The 12772-nt window shown below is 44.3% G+C and overlaps 1 protein-coding gene across 5 annotated transcripts in view; it reads left to right on the top strand.

Annotated features, from left to right (window-relative positions):
- The window catches only part of LOC138212684 (leucine-rich repeat and fibronectin type III domain-containing protein 1-like protein), a 255155-nt gene that overhangs the window by 218154 nt on the left and 24229 nt on the right, over positions 1-12772 (top strand). For all 5 annotated transcript variants that reach the window (XM_069173171.1, XM_069173172.1, XM_069173169.1 and 2 more), the window contains 2 exons: positions 3586-3798; positions 3899-4209. In XM_069173171.1, coding sequence (XP_069029272.1) covers positions 3586-3798; positions 3899-4209 — 524 coding nt within the window. The remainder of the gene's footprint in view (positions 1-3585; positions 3799-3898; positions 4210-12772) is intronic.

The raw sequence follows: 12772 nt of genomic DNA, 5'->3' as shown, positions 1-12772 counted from the left end.
GAGGCCTGAAACTGTGCACAATGATAATTATCCACATAGTTAAGCTTATTACTTTTGTGAAAACAGTGAACGAAATATTGAACGGTACCTCTTGGTGACAGAAGCCCCCAATTAAATATTTGCAGCCAAATAAAACTGCACCATTTTAACATATTAATCATAGAAATGGCCTTTTATGTTTTTTTGTTGCCGTAATGCACTGAATGCCGGAGCCGAATGTTATTTTCTGCTGCCTTAATTTCAGCTCTCTGTGGATACATCATCACTTTGTTTCTCAAGGACACATCGGCGGGGCAGATGGTCGGTGTCACAGAGGAGTGAACCTTCTGGTGAAACCGTGGAGTCGTGGAGTTCACAACCGCTGCTTTTAATCGTTGTATTTCTGCCTTACATCACAGCGTCAGAGGAAACATAGAGGAGATAGGGAAAGAGCTCCTGGTTTATGTTGCAGCAAATTGAGCCACGAAGAACATCAAGTATGGGATAAAACTAAAACAGATGTGGCCCAATGTTTGGCCTTTTATTGGTTTATTTAACACATTAAATAAACATTACTGCAAATGTGGCAGTGAAGCTATTTTTCATCAGAGTGCCCAGAGACTTGTTACAAAGGCTACCATGAATAGTACAAAAACAATATTTTTAATAAAATATGAGTATACAGGGAAACAAAAGAAGTTAACCCTCTCAGTGCCGACAAAACACCGCAATTATTTCCACTGTTTAAACGAAGCTTGAACACAAACCAACTGCTATCAGTGAGCATATCGAGCAAAACAGCCACGTGTACATCAGAGTTGTTGTTTTTTTTTATCTCCTTTAAAGAGGTCTTTAAAAAAAGACTGTAATGAGTCATCATAATACTTTTTGTTAGAATTTTTTTTTTGCAATATATACATATTTAAAGGCAATGCAAGGCCAATTTATTTATGTAGCACTATTCAGACACAACACAATTTAAAGCGCTTCATTATATGTAAAAAAAAAAAAAATCGACGTAGTTTCCGGGTCTGAAAGGTGAAGTCAATGCCAAAATCCCTTAAAGTGTAATACCACATCTGGCCACTAGTAGCTTTCTGACTCCTATTAAAAACAAAAAAAAAGCATCAACTTCTCTCTTGAAATACATTCCCTCCTTCTGATCAGTGATCTGGTGGTCCTCCTGAAAGTAATGCCAGCATTGATTAGATATCAGACATCAAAGAGACATATGTTTTTGGGGGCAGTTTCCCGGTGTAGGTGGGCGGGACCAATTGTCCAAATATGGTCATTTCTTGCTCCAAAATAAACAAGATGGCGATGATCAAAATACCAGACTGGGAGCTTCAAATCGAAATACATCAAAAGCTATTAACACACTAGAAGAGTTTCTATCTTGAGGTCTCATTTCAAAGTCCGATTAAAAAACACGGACAAGAACAACGATATGTCGCATTCGTATGTTGTATGTCGTATGCAATATCTGCTACGTGTACAAACAGCCACACTGCTGCAAGTCTCGTGTGGAGGAGTGCGGACGATCTATTACTGTCATACTTTAAAAGCCAATAAGCCACAGAAGACATGCAGACTGCAGCCAGACAGTGTGGGCCTAAAGGTCGAGGGACTGCTGGGAAAGAAAACGCCTGCTGGGAAAACGCCTCCATGCAGCAGAGCTATGCTGATACTGAGATAACAGCAGAATTAAGTGATGCGGTTCAGGATGTTGCCTTGAAGAGGATGATACAGAGGGCTCCGCCTCACCTGGAGAATCTTCGGGAACCGATCGACCCCTGAGGGCTGTTTGAGAGCGGCGATGATAAGTGGAGGTGCACCATGAGACGAAGAGGGGGGATTAATTGGTATCATCTTGAAGAGGGATGATGATGTAGAGACCTTTGCTTCACCTCGAGTAGTAGCTGTGGACCCCCCTCGGAGAGCTGCTGTAGGATCGCTATAAGAGGATTAGCCTTGTAAAGAGGTCGATCAGAGACCTCCGAGTCACTAAATTGTGGGCATATTCATACTCAGACAGCTAATAGCCTCTTTCCCACTGCAAGGACAAGTGAACCGCCGCCACTTCCATGAGAGGTCAGACATCAGCTATCAGCCAGTAAAGAGAACTCCTGCTTTTGAAAAATCAATGAAAGCTTCACTGCCCCACGTCCAAACTCCTCATAAAACGGAAAGAAGAACTGAGTTTGAGGGCTTATCGGGACAAACTATATATTTTATTCCTCCGTAAGTCGGTGAAATGAGTATTCATACTGTTTCACGCCCCAAAACTTCACAGCCTTCACATCTGCACACACACACTCACACTCACTAACCCATTTCAATCACAGCCTTTTTACCTGGAGCTTCACGGGAGCAGTCGAGGGTCAGAATGTAATACAGGACCGAAAAGGCGCTGGTGGTTTATTTGAAGCTGCAGCCCGGCGGTCATCAGGTCGGCAATCATCTCTTCTGGTAACAAGACCCTGAAAAAAAAACATTTTTTTGGAGATACGCTGAGTGGTAGGAATGACGAGTAAGCCCCCCGATAAGCCCGGGCCCGGCCCCGCTCGGCCCTCGCAGCAATACTCTGCCGGGGGTTTCGGCTGGCTTTACGCAGGCTTAGGCGGGTGGGTTTTAAATAATGCACGGGCTGAAAAAACTTCGAGATCACTTTATCTTCATGTGCAAACAACTGAACTCTGAAACTTGACTGCTGAAAGAACACTCCAGTGGAAGTCAATCGGAGAAAATGTACTGTTTGGCATGAATACATAAAGTGCAAATATGGATTTTTATTTTTCGTTTCATATATCGTTTGAAGTGACATATTTTCTCTAAAGCCCTTGGATTTTTCATCTCACATGTACCATCTGTTATCGCTTTATTTGTTGTTTTATGTAAAGACTCGGCAAATCTTGAAATACTCGGGTTCTCTCCTTTTTGATTTCACTCCTTTTACTGCACTCCACAAGTTTTAATCCACAGACTGGATATAAAAGTGTTCGTAGCTTCCGGCTCTGAAAAATGAGGCCGATGCAGAAGTGCCTTAATCTGAAATACCAGCGAGTGCCACTAGAGGTCGGCTCCAAAAAGCCTCCGGCTCCATAGACTCCCATTCAACTTCTCTCATCAAATCCAAAGTGAATAAAATGTGTCCATCAGTTATCTCGGTGTTGTTAGCTAAAGTCACTCCTTCTTATTAGTTTTCTGGAGGTCCATCTGAAAATAATCCCTCATTCATTAGAAAAGAAGATTCAAGAAGACCTGTTTTTGGGGGCGTGTCTGTTTGATTGACAGGCCTGTGGTGCAGTCAGGTTACAGCTATCGGTGGGCGGGACGTAGTATCGTCAGGTTTCCAATCAGATCGGTCAGATCCACCGCTGGCTCCTCCCCCAGCTCGCCCAAATATGGTCACTTCCTGCTCCAAACCGCTCCGAACTATCAAGATGGTGACGGACAGAATCTGAACTGGAGGATTCATAACGTTCACAAAGCAACGATGACATCACTGATGGTTGATGACATCACTGATGGTTGCCGCTTGCTTTAATCTTCAGTACCAGTTTAAGTCCGGTGACTTACGTTGATTGTTCTTGTGTCCCTGAACAGGAAGAGTTTGTCTGTGAGCCACCGATGATAACTCGCCACACCTCCAAGATGTTTGTGATGGAGGGTCAGGAGGTCAGCCTGCGCTGCAAGTCCATCGGAGATCCCGAACCTTCGACGCACTGGGTCAGTCCCGACGGAAAGCTGATCGGAAACACATCCAGAACCATCTGCTACGAGAACGGCTCGCTTGACATCCTCAAGGCCTCCGTCAAGGTGGAGAAGCGTTTGTCGGGGAATACGGTTACGGCCACGTCGAAGTGCAACATGTGGATAAACGTCAGGTCTTCTGGTTTTTCTTTCCGATGATTTGCAGGATTCTGGAAAGTTCACATGCATAGCGTCTAACGCAGCCGGGGAGGCCACCGCTCCCGTTGAGTTAGTCGTCAACCCGTCTCCGCACTTTGACCCCAAACTGGACCCCGACCCGGGGCCCTCGGACATCCCCACATCCATCAAATCCAACGTCAGCGGAGGCCAGGCCCGGTCCGACCAGCAGAGGGTCAGCGTGTCGGAACTGACGTCCAGCTCTGCGACCATCCGATGGCCTCCTCAGAATCACATACCGGGAGTCCGCATGTACCAGATCCAGTACAACAGCTCCACGGACGACATACTCATATACAGGTCAGAGAGAGAGTGTGTGTGTGTATGTGTGTGTGTATGTGTGTGTGTGTGTGTGTGTCCTGTTCTTTCTGAATATCGTGTTTTTAAGTTCATGTGCGCCACATGAAGCGAGCAGTGAGGACGGTCCTGACGTGCAATTATAAACCACCGGATCAGGAACCAACTTTTGAGAGTTAAATTCTTGACGTTTCCTCGCTGCTCTACGTTTGCTCTGGATTTTATCTGGGAAACATTGACAGGTCTGATTATCTGCCTACAACTGGAAATCGTCAGTTTTCACAAGAACATTTATTAAATGACATCAGGAGAAAAGACTGTGATGCATTCACAGATTGTAGATAAAAGTGTTCATAGCTTCTGGATCTGTAAAATGGTTCTGATCCAGAAGTGTCTTCAGCTGCAATACCAGCGAGTGCCACTAGAGGTCGGCTCCAAAAAGCCTCCGGCTCCATAGACTCCCATTCAACTTCTCTCATCAAATCCAAAGTGAATAAAATGTGTCCATCAGTTATCTCGGTGTTGTTAGTTAAAGTCACTCCTTCTTATTAGTTTTCTGGAGGTCCATCTGAAAATAATCCCTCATTCATTAGAAAAGAAGATTCAAGAAGACCTGTTTTTGGGGGCGTGTCTGTTTGATTGACAGGCCTGTGGTGCAGTCAGGTTACAGCTATCGGTGGGCGGGACGTAGTATCGTCAGGTTTCCGATCAGATCGGTCAGATCCACCGCTGGCTCCTCCCCCAGCTCGTCCAAATATGGTCACTTCCTGCTCCAAACTGCTCCAAACTAGCAAAGATGGTGACGGACAGAATCTGAACTGGAGGATTCATAACGTTCAGACACCAACGATGACATCACTGATGGATGATGGTCGGGGGCATCTTTAAATCTTTGTATATATTGTATTGGGTTCAGGTCCAAGAAATAAAATGAGCTTGTTCCAGCGTGGTTTACGGAAGCACATATATTCTCTATCATTGAGGCTTTATAATATTTACTGCGAGTTGAAATTTCAAAACCCAGAGAATCCAACATTTTTAAGGTTGCACAACTCCAGTGTAAATTTCTGTTACATCCTTGAAGAGTCACACTGAAGTCTATGTTGGTTTGAGTCTTGTTTGACTGTGCAGCGTTAGTTTGTAGTGACTGAGAAGGGGATATTTGGATGTGATATACTGATCGAGTGAACTCTGTATATGATTTTTTTATATCGAGCTACATCCTGGCAGCAGTCTGAAGGTATTTCTTAGGTGGATTATCACAGCCGGTGTACCGAGAAAGGAGATGTTAAGTGTTACATATGGCAGCCATATTGGAGGTGTCCAGGTCACTGTTGTAACAGTCGTTGTGAACAGCTGACTGTGTTTCTAACAATAAGCACAACATGGTCTTTGTGTGTGTGTGTGTGTGTGTGTGTGTGTGTGTGTGTGTGTGTGTGTGTGTGTGTGTGTGTGTGTAAACTTAAACTTGAGTACACACCAACCCACGGGGACGTGTGCCAGCAAGGACAAAAATGAAGGTGCCCAGAGGTACATCAGCGTTTTTGAGGGTTAAAACTTGGTTTTATGGTTAGAACTAGGTTTAGGTTCGGTTTAAGCAATATTACACGAGAGGGTGTGCTTTGACCTCATTATTTGCACGACAGCGATGCGGTAACTGAACCTCCGTATGAGTTAGACAACAAGTTACCAACTAAAATAATAAGTGCGATCTTCATTTCCATAGCAACACATGGGGTGTGACAGACAATTGTACAAACGTACGCAATGTCACCAAACAGGACCAAAAGAGACCCGACTTCACCAAATGGGTCATTTAATAGAACTATAACAAGTAGAAACTACATTATATTACATATTGTAGGACATTTTATTCTACTTATATATTCCTGTTGAGGAGGTGGAGTGATATTTCTAGTGATGAGCAGGATGTGATGTCATGATGATTTGTTCCAGATGTTCAGTTGACCAATCAGATATCTGGGTCGGAGCTACTTGTTGTATCATAAGGGTTGAGCTGAGGCCTCTAGATGGTTAAGATTCCCCAGTTTGTGTGAGTGAGTGTGATTTCTGTCCCTGTGTGTCTACCGTGGCTTTCAAACACATCATTTCTGTGTGGGTAGTTTTCACGGCGCTGTTTGTCACGTAGGAGGCTGTTTCAGGGTTGTTGTGTTTTTTTCTGACTGTTTGAGGTTGTTTGGAAGTGAACAGCTCGGCGAACAACAAAGAAGGGAGCAAACTGAAAAACTGTGATTTGAGTTCAGGCTCCAAATATCAGATCAGAGCCGGAGTAATAATTTGGAGCTTAATCCATTTGCCCGTTCATTTCAAAACCTTTCTTAAAAACCCAACAGAACAAAGCAAGTTTTAACTTTTCGCTTAGTGCCTGGGTAATTATTGGCTCGGGGAGGCGCTCGGGAGAAGACGTTTCCGTCCAGCGGGATTTCAGGCATCAGACAGGTGGAGACAAAGAGGAAAACAATGTAATAACAGAGGATGAGCCGAAGGTTGATTGATCCTGCTGGGAAATCAGGACGCCCACGGCAGCCGAGTAAAACATGTAACAGCAAAAACTACAAAGACTAATGAGTGAAGTAAAGTTAATGTAAAGAAGGAATCGATTGTGGAATTTCAAAGAACAAATAAACACAAAAAAATGCTGTCCAAATACATTCAATTTACTGAAGCACTAATGAGACATACAGAAATTCAATATTAGAATAAAGGTGTATATTAAATAGTGCACACTTGAGTAGGTGTAACATTAGCAGTCCGAGTTTCCTGAGGGGAAACGTCTGGTCCACCTCCAAACCTGAACCCTCCAGAGCAGCAGCTCCACGACTCGCTCCGTGCATCCTAATCACCAGATGTGGATTTCATCGGCATGTTTCAGGCTCGAGTGTTGACCCTCTGCCAGCCCACGATTTTTACCTCTGGATGGTACCATCAGCCACTCAGCCAGCCTCTGTCACCTAGCAACGTCCTCCAGAACACATAATCGAGTGTTATTACGAGGCATTTCCACGGCCTTTAAAAATTAGTTTTTAACCGAAGACCAACGGCATGCAAGTGGACATTTTTCTTGCTTTCAAATGCAGAGAGCACTCGGGGGGGCATCCAAACCGGTTGTTTCTGATTGAGCTGTGGGTGTGAAGTAATGATTTTCCCATTGACTGGGAGAGTGTTGCACTCACGGCTGAACGTCAGCAGGTTAAACGAGACGCCCCGACCTCTTCAACTTAGTGTGGAGGATCGCTTATTTGTTTCTACCCCCACCCAGAAGTGGACTGCAGCACAAGCCGGGTCAAAGACCTGTCTGTGTGTAATGTTAATGCCTGAGTCATTTGATATTACACAGACTGCGATTTCCACAAGCCCTCCAAATTAAAATGTGTTGTTTGTCACCGAATGTTTATGCTAATGTGACACCCCGAAACCACAAAATGAAACCGTTGCGTGACCTTACACGGCTACTGTTAATGTGTTTCTGGGTGTAGGCACAAAAAACTCGGACATTAAACAGTATGTTGTCAGTTGACCCATCCATCCACCCCAACCTCCTCCTCTCTGCTGAGTTTCTTGCTGTAGAATAACAGTATGATTTTTCCTGCTGTGTTCATGCGACTATTCGAGGAATTTATCTCTTCTTTTGGCATATTTGTAATTCAGAGTTGGAGATATTCCATTTTTGTCAGTCACAGAAGTGTAATCAAACAATTGCAAAACCCCCGCTGAGCCTCCATGGCTGGCCTTAACGTCTAAATATAATCAGTTAAAAAAGAAACAGAGCTGTTCACAGTTTCTTCATGTCTGACTTTACTGTTTAAAAACAGCTAATTTAAGTTTAATTTCCTTTCATCTTGTGTGACCCAGATTTGTCACTTACTAAAACAGAGAAGGCTTTTATTGTTACAAGTTAAAGAGTAGACGAGCTGAAAGGGTTCTTCGTTTTGTTTTTGTGTTTCCGTCCGAACATCCAGCCGAGCTGTACAGGTGATATTTGTTTCCTGTGTATTTTCTGAGTGGTATTTACAGCCTCTCCTCCTCCTAACATCCCATCCTCCTTTCTGTGGCGGCCCGAAGGCGCAGACATGCAGCCGTCTTGTGCTTTTAAAGGTCAACAATTAGATTCTGTGGAACATCGGAGAACGGAGAGTAAACAGAGTTGCTCTCTCTCCGGCCGTCGTTGCCGACCGGTGTTGCTTCCTTGATCTCGACTTCGACACGCTGCAGCAGATTCAGAGCAGAAATCAGAAAAGCTTTTTTTTTCTCCCCATGTGCTTCCACGGCTCATTTTTACTTCTCCTTCCAGTTCTTTTTTCTTCTACTGTTTTATGGGTGACGACACACCGCCTCAACTTCCTATAATTGATCCAAAAAGTCGAAACCGTCCCCAACCATCATTAAATTTGGATCATAAGGGTCCAGAAACAAAAGCACCAAATTCTGATAAAACATGTCTGCTGTGAAAATGAGCACAAAAGTCAATACAGTTCAAATCAATGCCACAATATTATATTACAGTGTTATGTGTGAGCGAGATGGACAAAATCAAATACCACAATATTTTGGACCAAATACCTCGATGTGGATATTCGCAACAATATCAGCGGTGCGTTCACAAAATATTGAGACGATGAGAGTTTTGCTAAAAGTAAGCTGCGGTCACGTGTTTGCGGTTGTTTGAGCATCCTGTGAGGCGTGAAGTATAATAATAAATATGGCACTTTGTGAGTCTTTTAAAACATCAGTAATGTGGACACGAAGGTAGATTACTGAAGCAGGAAAAAACACATTAATGCCATGAAAATATTCCTTCCATGCTCTGTTTATCGAGTTATAATAACGATGCATGTGGTCCATCCCGAAGTATACCTGGTAATACGGGAAAGGTATCCACAATCACACGCATCAAACACTGAAATTACTTCCCTCGACTGAAATAAAAAAAAGCTCCAGTTTTAGCTCCCATTGGCGGTGCCTGTACTTTTGACTTTATGTGCAAAACACTTTATAACACAAGTGGAGCTCTCCGGCCGAGTAACCGGCCTCTCCGCTGTGCGCTGTAACAGAAGAGACTCCCGCCGCCCACTCTGCCCTCCGAGCTCCGCCTCCACAGTCTGCCGGCCTCGGCCTCTCTCAGAGACGCTGGCGGGTCGGAGCGACTCGTCATCACACGGCGAGACGCTGTAATCGCAATAATTCACGAATTCAACAGCATCTAAAGCTGTTATTTTGACAGCTGATGGAGTCGTTGTTTCCATATTACAGTCACAGACTTTCTGTTCTGGGAAGATACGCAGCTTTTAGGAGGTTTTTTGTAACTTTGATTCTTTGGTTCTCTAAGTTCAATAATGAAATAGATACAGTGTTTCTGTGATGTGCAGCATTATAATCAAAGGAAGTGATTACATATTTATAGTGCTTTAAAAAGAAATCTTATTTTTCTTTCCCGATTTGCAATGTTTTCTAATTTCCCGCAATTTTACACAAAAAACCCGAATTTTATACAAATTACAACGACATTTTTCAGAAAATTAAACATGTTTGATCACAATCCCACGAAGTCCTGGAGGAACTGAGTTCAGCAAGCAACATACACTTTATTCAGTTGCTCACGTGGACCACAGAGTTTATTGATTCCTGCACACCCGTCTTGTTCACGGGTCACTTCAATTCTTCTGAGTTTTCATCTCCGCCGTACGTCCAGTCACGGCGCTGCGTTGTCTATTTTCCCGACTCAAAGCTTACTGATTCTCATCCAAAGACATTCTCCGCCCTCAAACAGCTGCCCTGCTTCGGTTTTAAAAGTCCGTATTCAGTGAAACAGCTCATCCAAACTGCACTTTTCTAACCTTTATCTTTCCAGGGAAAGCGTGCCGGCTGGTATTCCCCCAAAACCCGGCTTCACGTTCACATCTGAGAGCTGTCCGATGCTGCTGAGCTGCATTAACCGTGTGAACGGGAGCAGCAGCTCTGGGCTTCATCACGGAGGTTGTCGAGGGATGGGAGGGGGAGGAAGGGAGGGGGGGTCGATGTTGGAAACTGTTCGGACAGGACGAACCTATATTACATAACTGTCATAAGAACAGATCGAGTGTCTGTAATGATATCAGCTGAAGTGTTGTCGGTGTTTCTACCTTGTCCACTGATGGCTTTGAGTCACGGCCTCTTCTATGTTGCTGTTTGAATTTGTCTTTAATAAAAATGTGCCAAAAGAGCACATTTAATCAAAAGTCTAAATCAACCACCAACACCGATTTAAACTGGGTTGAATTAATCTCGACTGATTCATGTTGTTTTGCAAAAAGGTTACGACACAACAGCCCCACGAAACTCTGATTAGCCTGTTTGCTTCTAATGTTAGTATTTAGTGAGTTAGTTGGTTAGTATTCAGTGGGTTAGTTAATGAGTTAGTGAGTTAGTTAGTTTGTGAGTATTCAGTGAGTTAGTGAATGAGTTAATTGGTTAGTGAGTATTTAGTGAGTTAGTTAGTGTGCAATTAGTGAGTTAGTTTGTGTATTTAGTGAGTTAGTTAGTTAGTGAGTTATTTCGTTTGTGAGTATTCAGTAAGTGAGTATTTAGTGAGTTAGTTTGTGTGTATTTAGTGAGTTAGTTAGTTTGTGTATTTAGTGAGTTAGTTAGTTTGTGAGTGGACGCAGCAAAAACAAACAAGACAGGATCTGCTGTTGTTACAATTTGATTTTCAAGAGTGGATTTCTTTTTTTTTTTTAAGTGCGTACAGGATTAGTTGCTGGCAGTCATATAAATACCAACAATCTGGTTTCCCGGGGAAGTGATGCAGTTCACACTGCGTCTATATGATGTCAGGCAGGTTGGTTACAGCAGCAGACTTCGGTGCAGCTGTTCACTTCCTGTTTCCAACCACCAATCGGAGGAGGTTTGAGGAAAGGTGGAGGGAGCGAGAGGGAAAGCTGGTTTCAAGGTGTTGTCAGGTCGGAGAGTCTTGACTGTGCTGGTCTCTGCCTCAGAAGCTCCTCCTCCTCCTCCTCTTCCTCCTCCTCCTCCTCTTCCTCTTCCTCCTCCTCCTCCTCCTCCTCCTCCTCTTTAACTAACACTGAGGTTTTCAGTTCACCGTGCTGCGCAGGCAGAAAAGTCGAGTGTGGAAGCGTCAAGATAACGGATCGACTTCTCTTCATCTCTCTGCCTCCCGTTCTCTCGCTGTCTACGTCTGTCAGACTCTCAGTAGAGGTGGAGGAGGCTGCAGGGGGGGTGGAGGATGGGTGGGGGCGGGGAGGGGTGAGAGGATAGGATGTATTTTTACAATACTCCCTCCTTCTTCTTCTCATCTCTGCCTCGGGCCAAGAATAACCTGACCAGCTTTATCCTTCACCTCCTTCACTTACTCTCTTTTTTACTCATGTTCTCTCACACACACACACACACACACACACACACACACACACACACACACACACACACACACACACACACACACACACACACGTATTACGGGTCTAGGGGGAGCTCAACCTCTGCCAGCACCAGGAAATGAATCTATTGATTCTTCCTCCTTTAATATTCTCTTCTGCTTCTTTCTGTCCCGGGCCAAGTGTGTGTGTGTGTGTGTGTGTGTGTGTGTGTGTGTGTGTGTGCGTGTGTGTGTGTGTGTGTGTGTGTGTGTGTGTCTGTGTGTGTGCGTGTGTGTGTGTGTGTGTGTGTGTGTGTGTGTGTGTGCACATTTGAATTTGAGCGTGCATGCTTTTTCTAATTAGCATCCCGCCTGCTTCTCGAAGGAGAGATTAAAGAAGAGAGAGATGGATGGAGGAGGGACGGTTTGCTGCAGTGCTGCGAGGAAGAGGAGGGTGATGCACAGATCGGTGGACCGAGTGAGGAAGGAAGGAAGAAGTGTTGAGGAAATGACAGCTGATCATATTCTGCTGAGATGATGGGGCGTCGGGTTTCCTCTCTCTATTCTTTCCATTTTTCTCTCAGACCTTTTACAAAGTCAACGTAATGTCATCCTCTTTCTCCTTCCTCCATCATATCACCTTTTCCTCCTTTCTCCATCAGCCAAATGTCACTTTGTCCCACCGGGTCTCCGGTTAGAAAAGCATCCAGTGCAGGAGGTGACGGCAGCGGCGGCTTTTGAGGGCTGAGATCAGATCAGAAAAGGTTTTTTTCTGTCCCACTCAAACTCGCATTGTCGGCGCCGCGAACAGCAGGAGGTCAAATCCTTTATCATCCTCGGCAGCTTTGCACAATTTAGACCACCTCGATCCACGAGGAGTTATTGTGGGTTCTTAAGAACGGCGGTGTCAGTCTGAATTTCACAGAGAAACATTAGTGGATAGTTTGGTACATGAGTTTTTGTATTCTCCAGATTTTAACTGCAGTGATCACCCGGCTGGTTGATGACCACCGGGATCACAGACTGTTTCTAAAAGAGTTCGTAGCTTCAGGTCTGTAACATGGTTCTGATCCAGAAGTGTCTTCAGCTGCAATACCAGCGAGTGCCACTAGAGGTCGGCTCCAAAAAGCCTCCGGCTCCATAGACTCCCATTCAACTTCTCTCATCAAATCCAAAGTGAATAAAATGTGTCCA

Source organism: Embiotoca jacksoni, unplaced genomic scaffold (genome assembly GCF_022577435.1).
Source record: "Embiotoca jacksoni isolate LCO1_2020_lvr unplaced genomic scaffold, fEmbJac1.0.p SCAF_58, whole genome shotgun sequence".
NCBI classification, from domain to species: domain Eukaryota; kingdom Metazoa; phylum Chordata; class Actinopteri; family Embiotocidae; genus Embiotoca; species Embiotoca jacksoni.
Note: the sequence above shows the minus strand (reverse complement) of the source record. Positions and strands in the feature narration are given on the sequence as shown.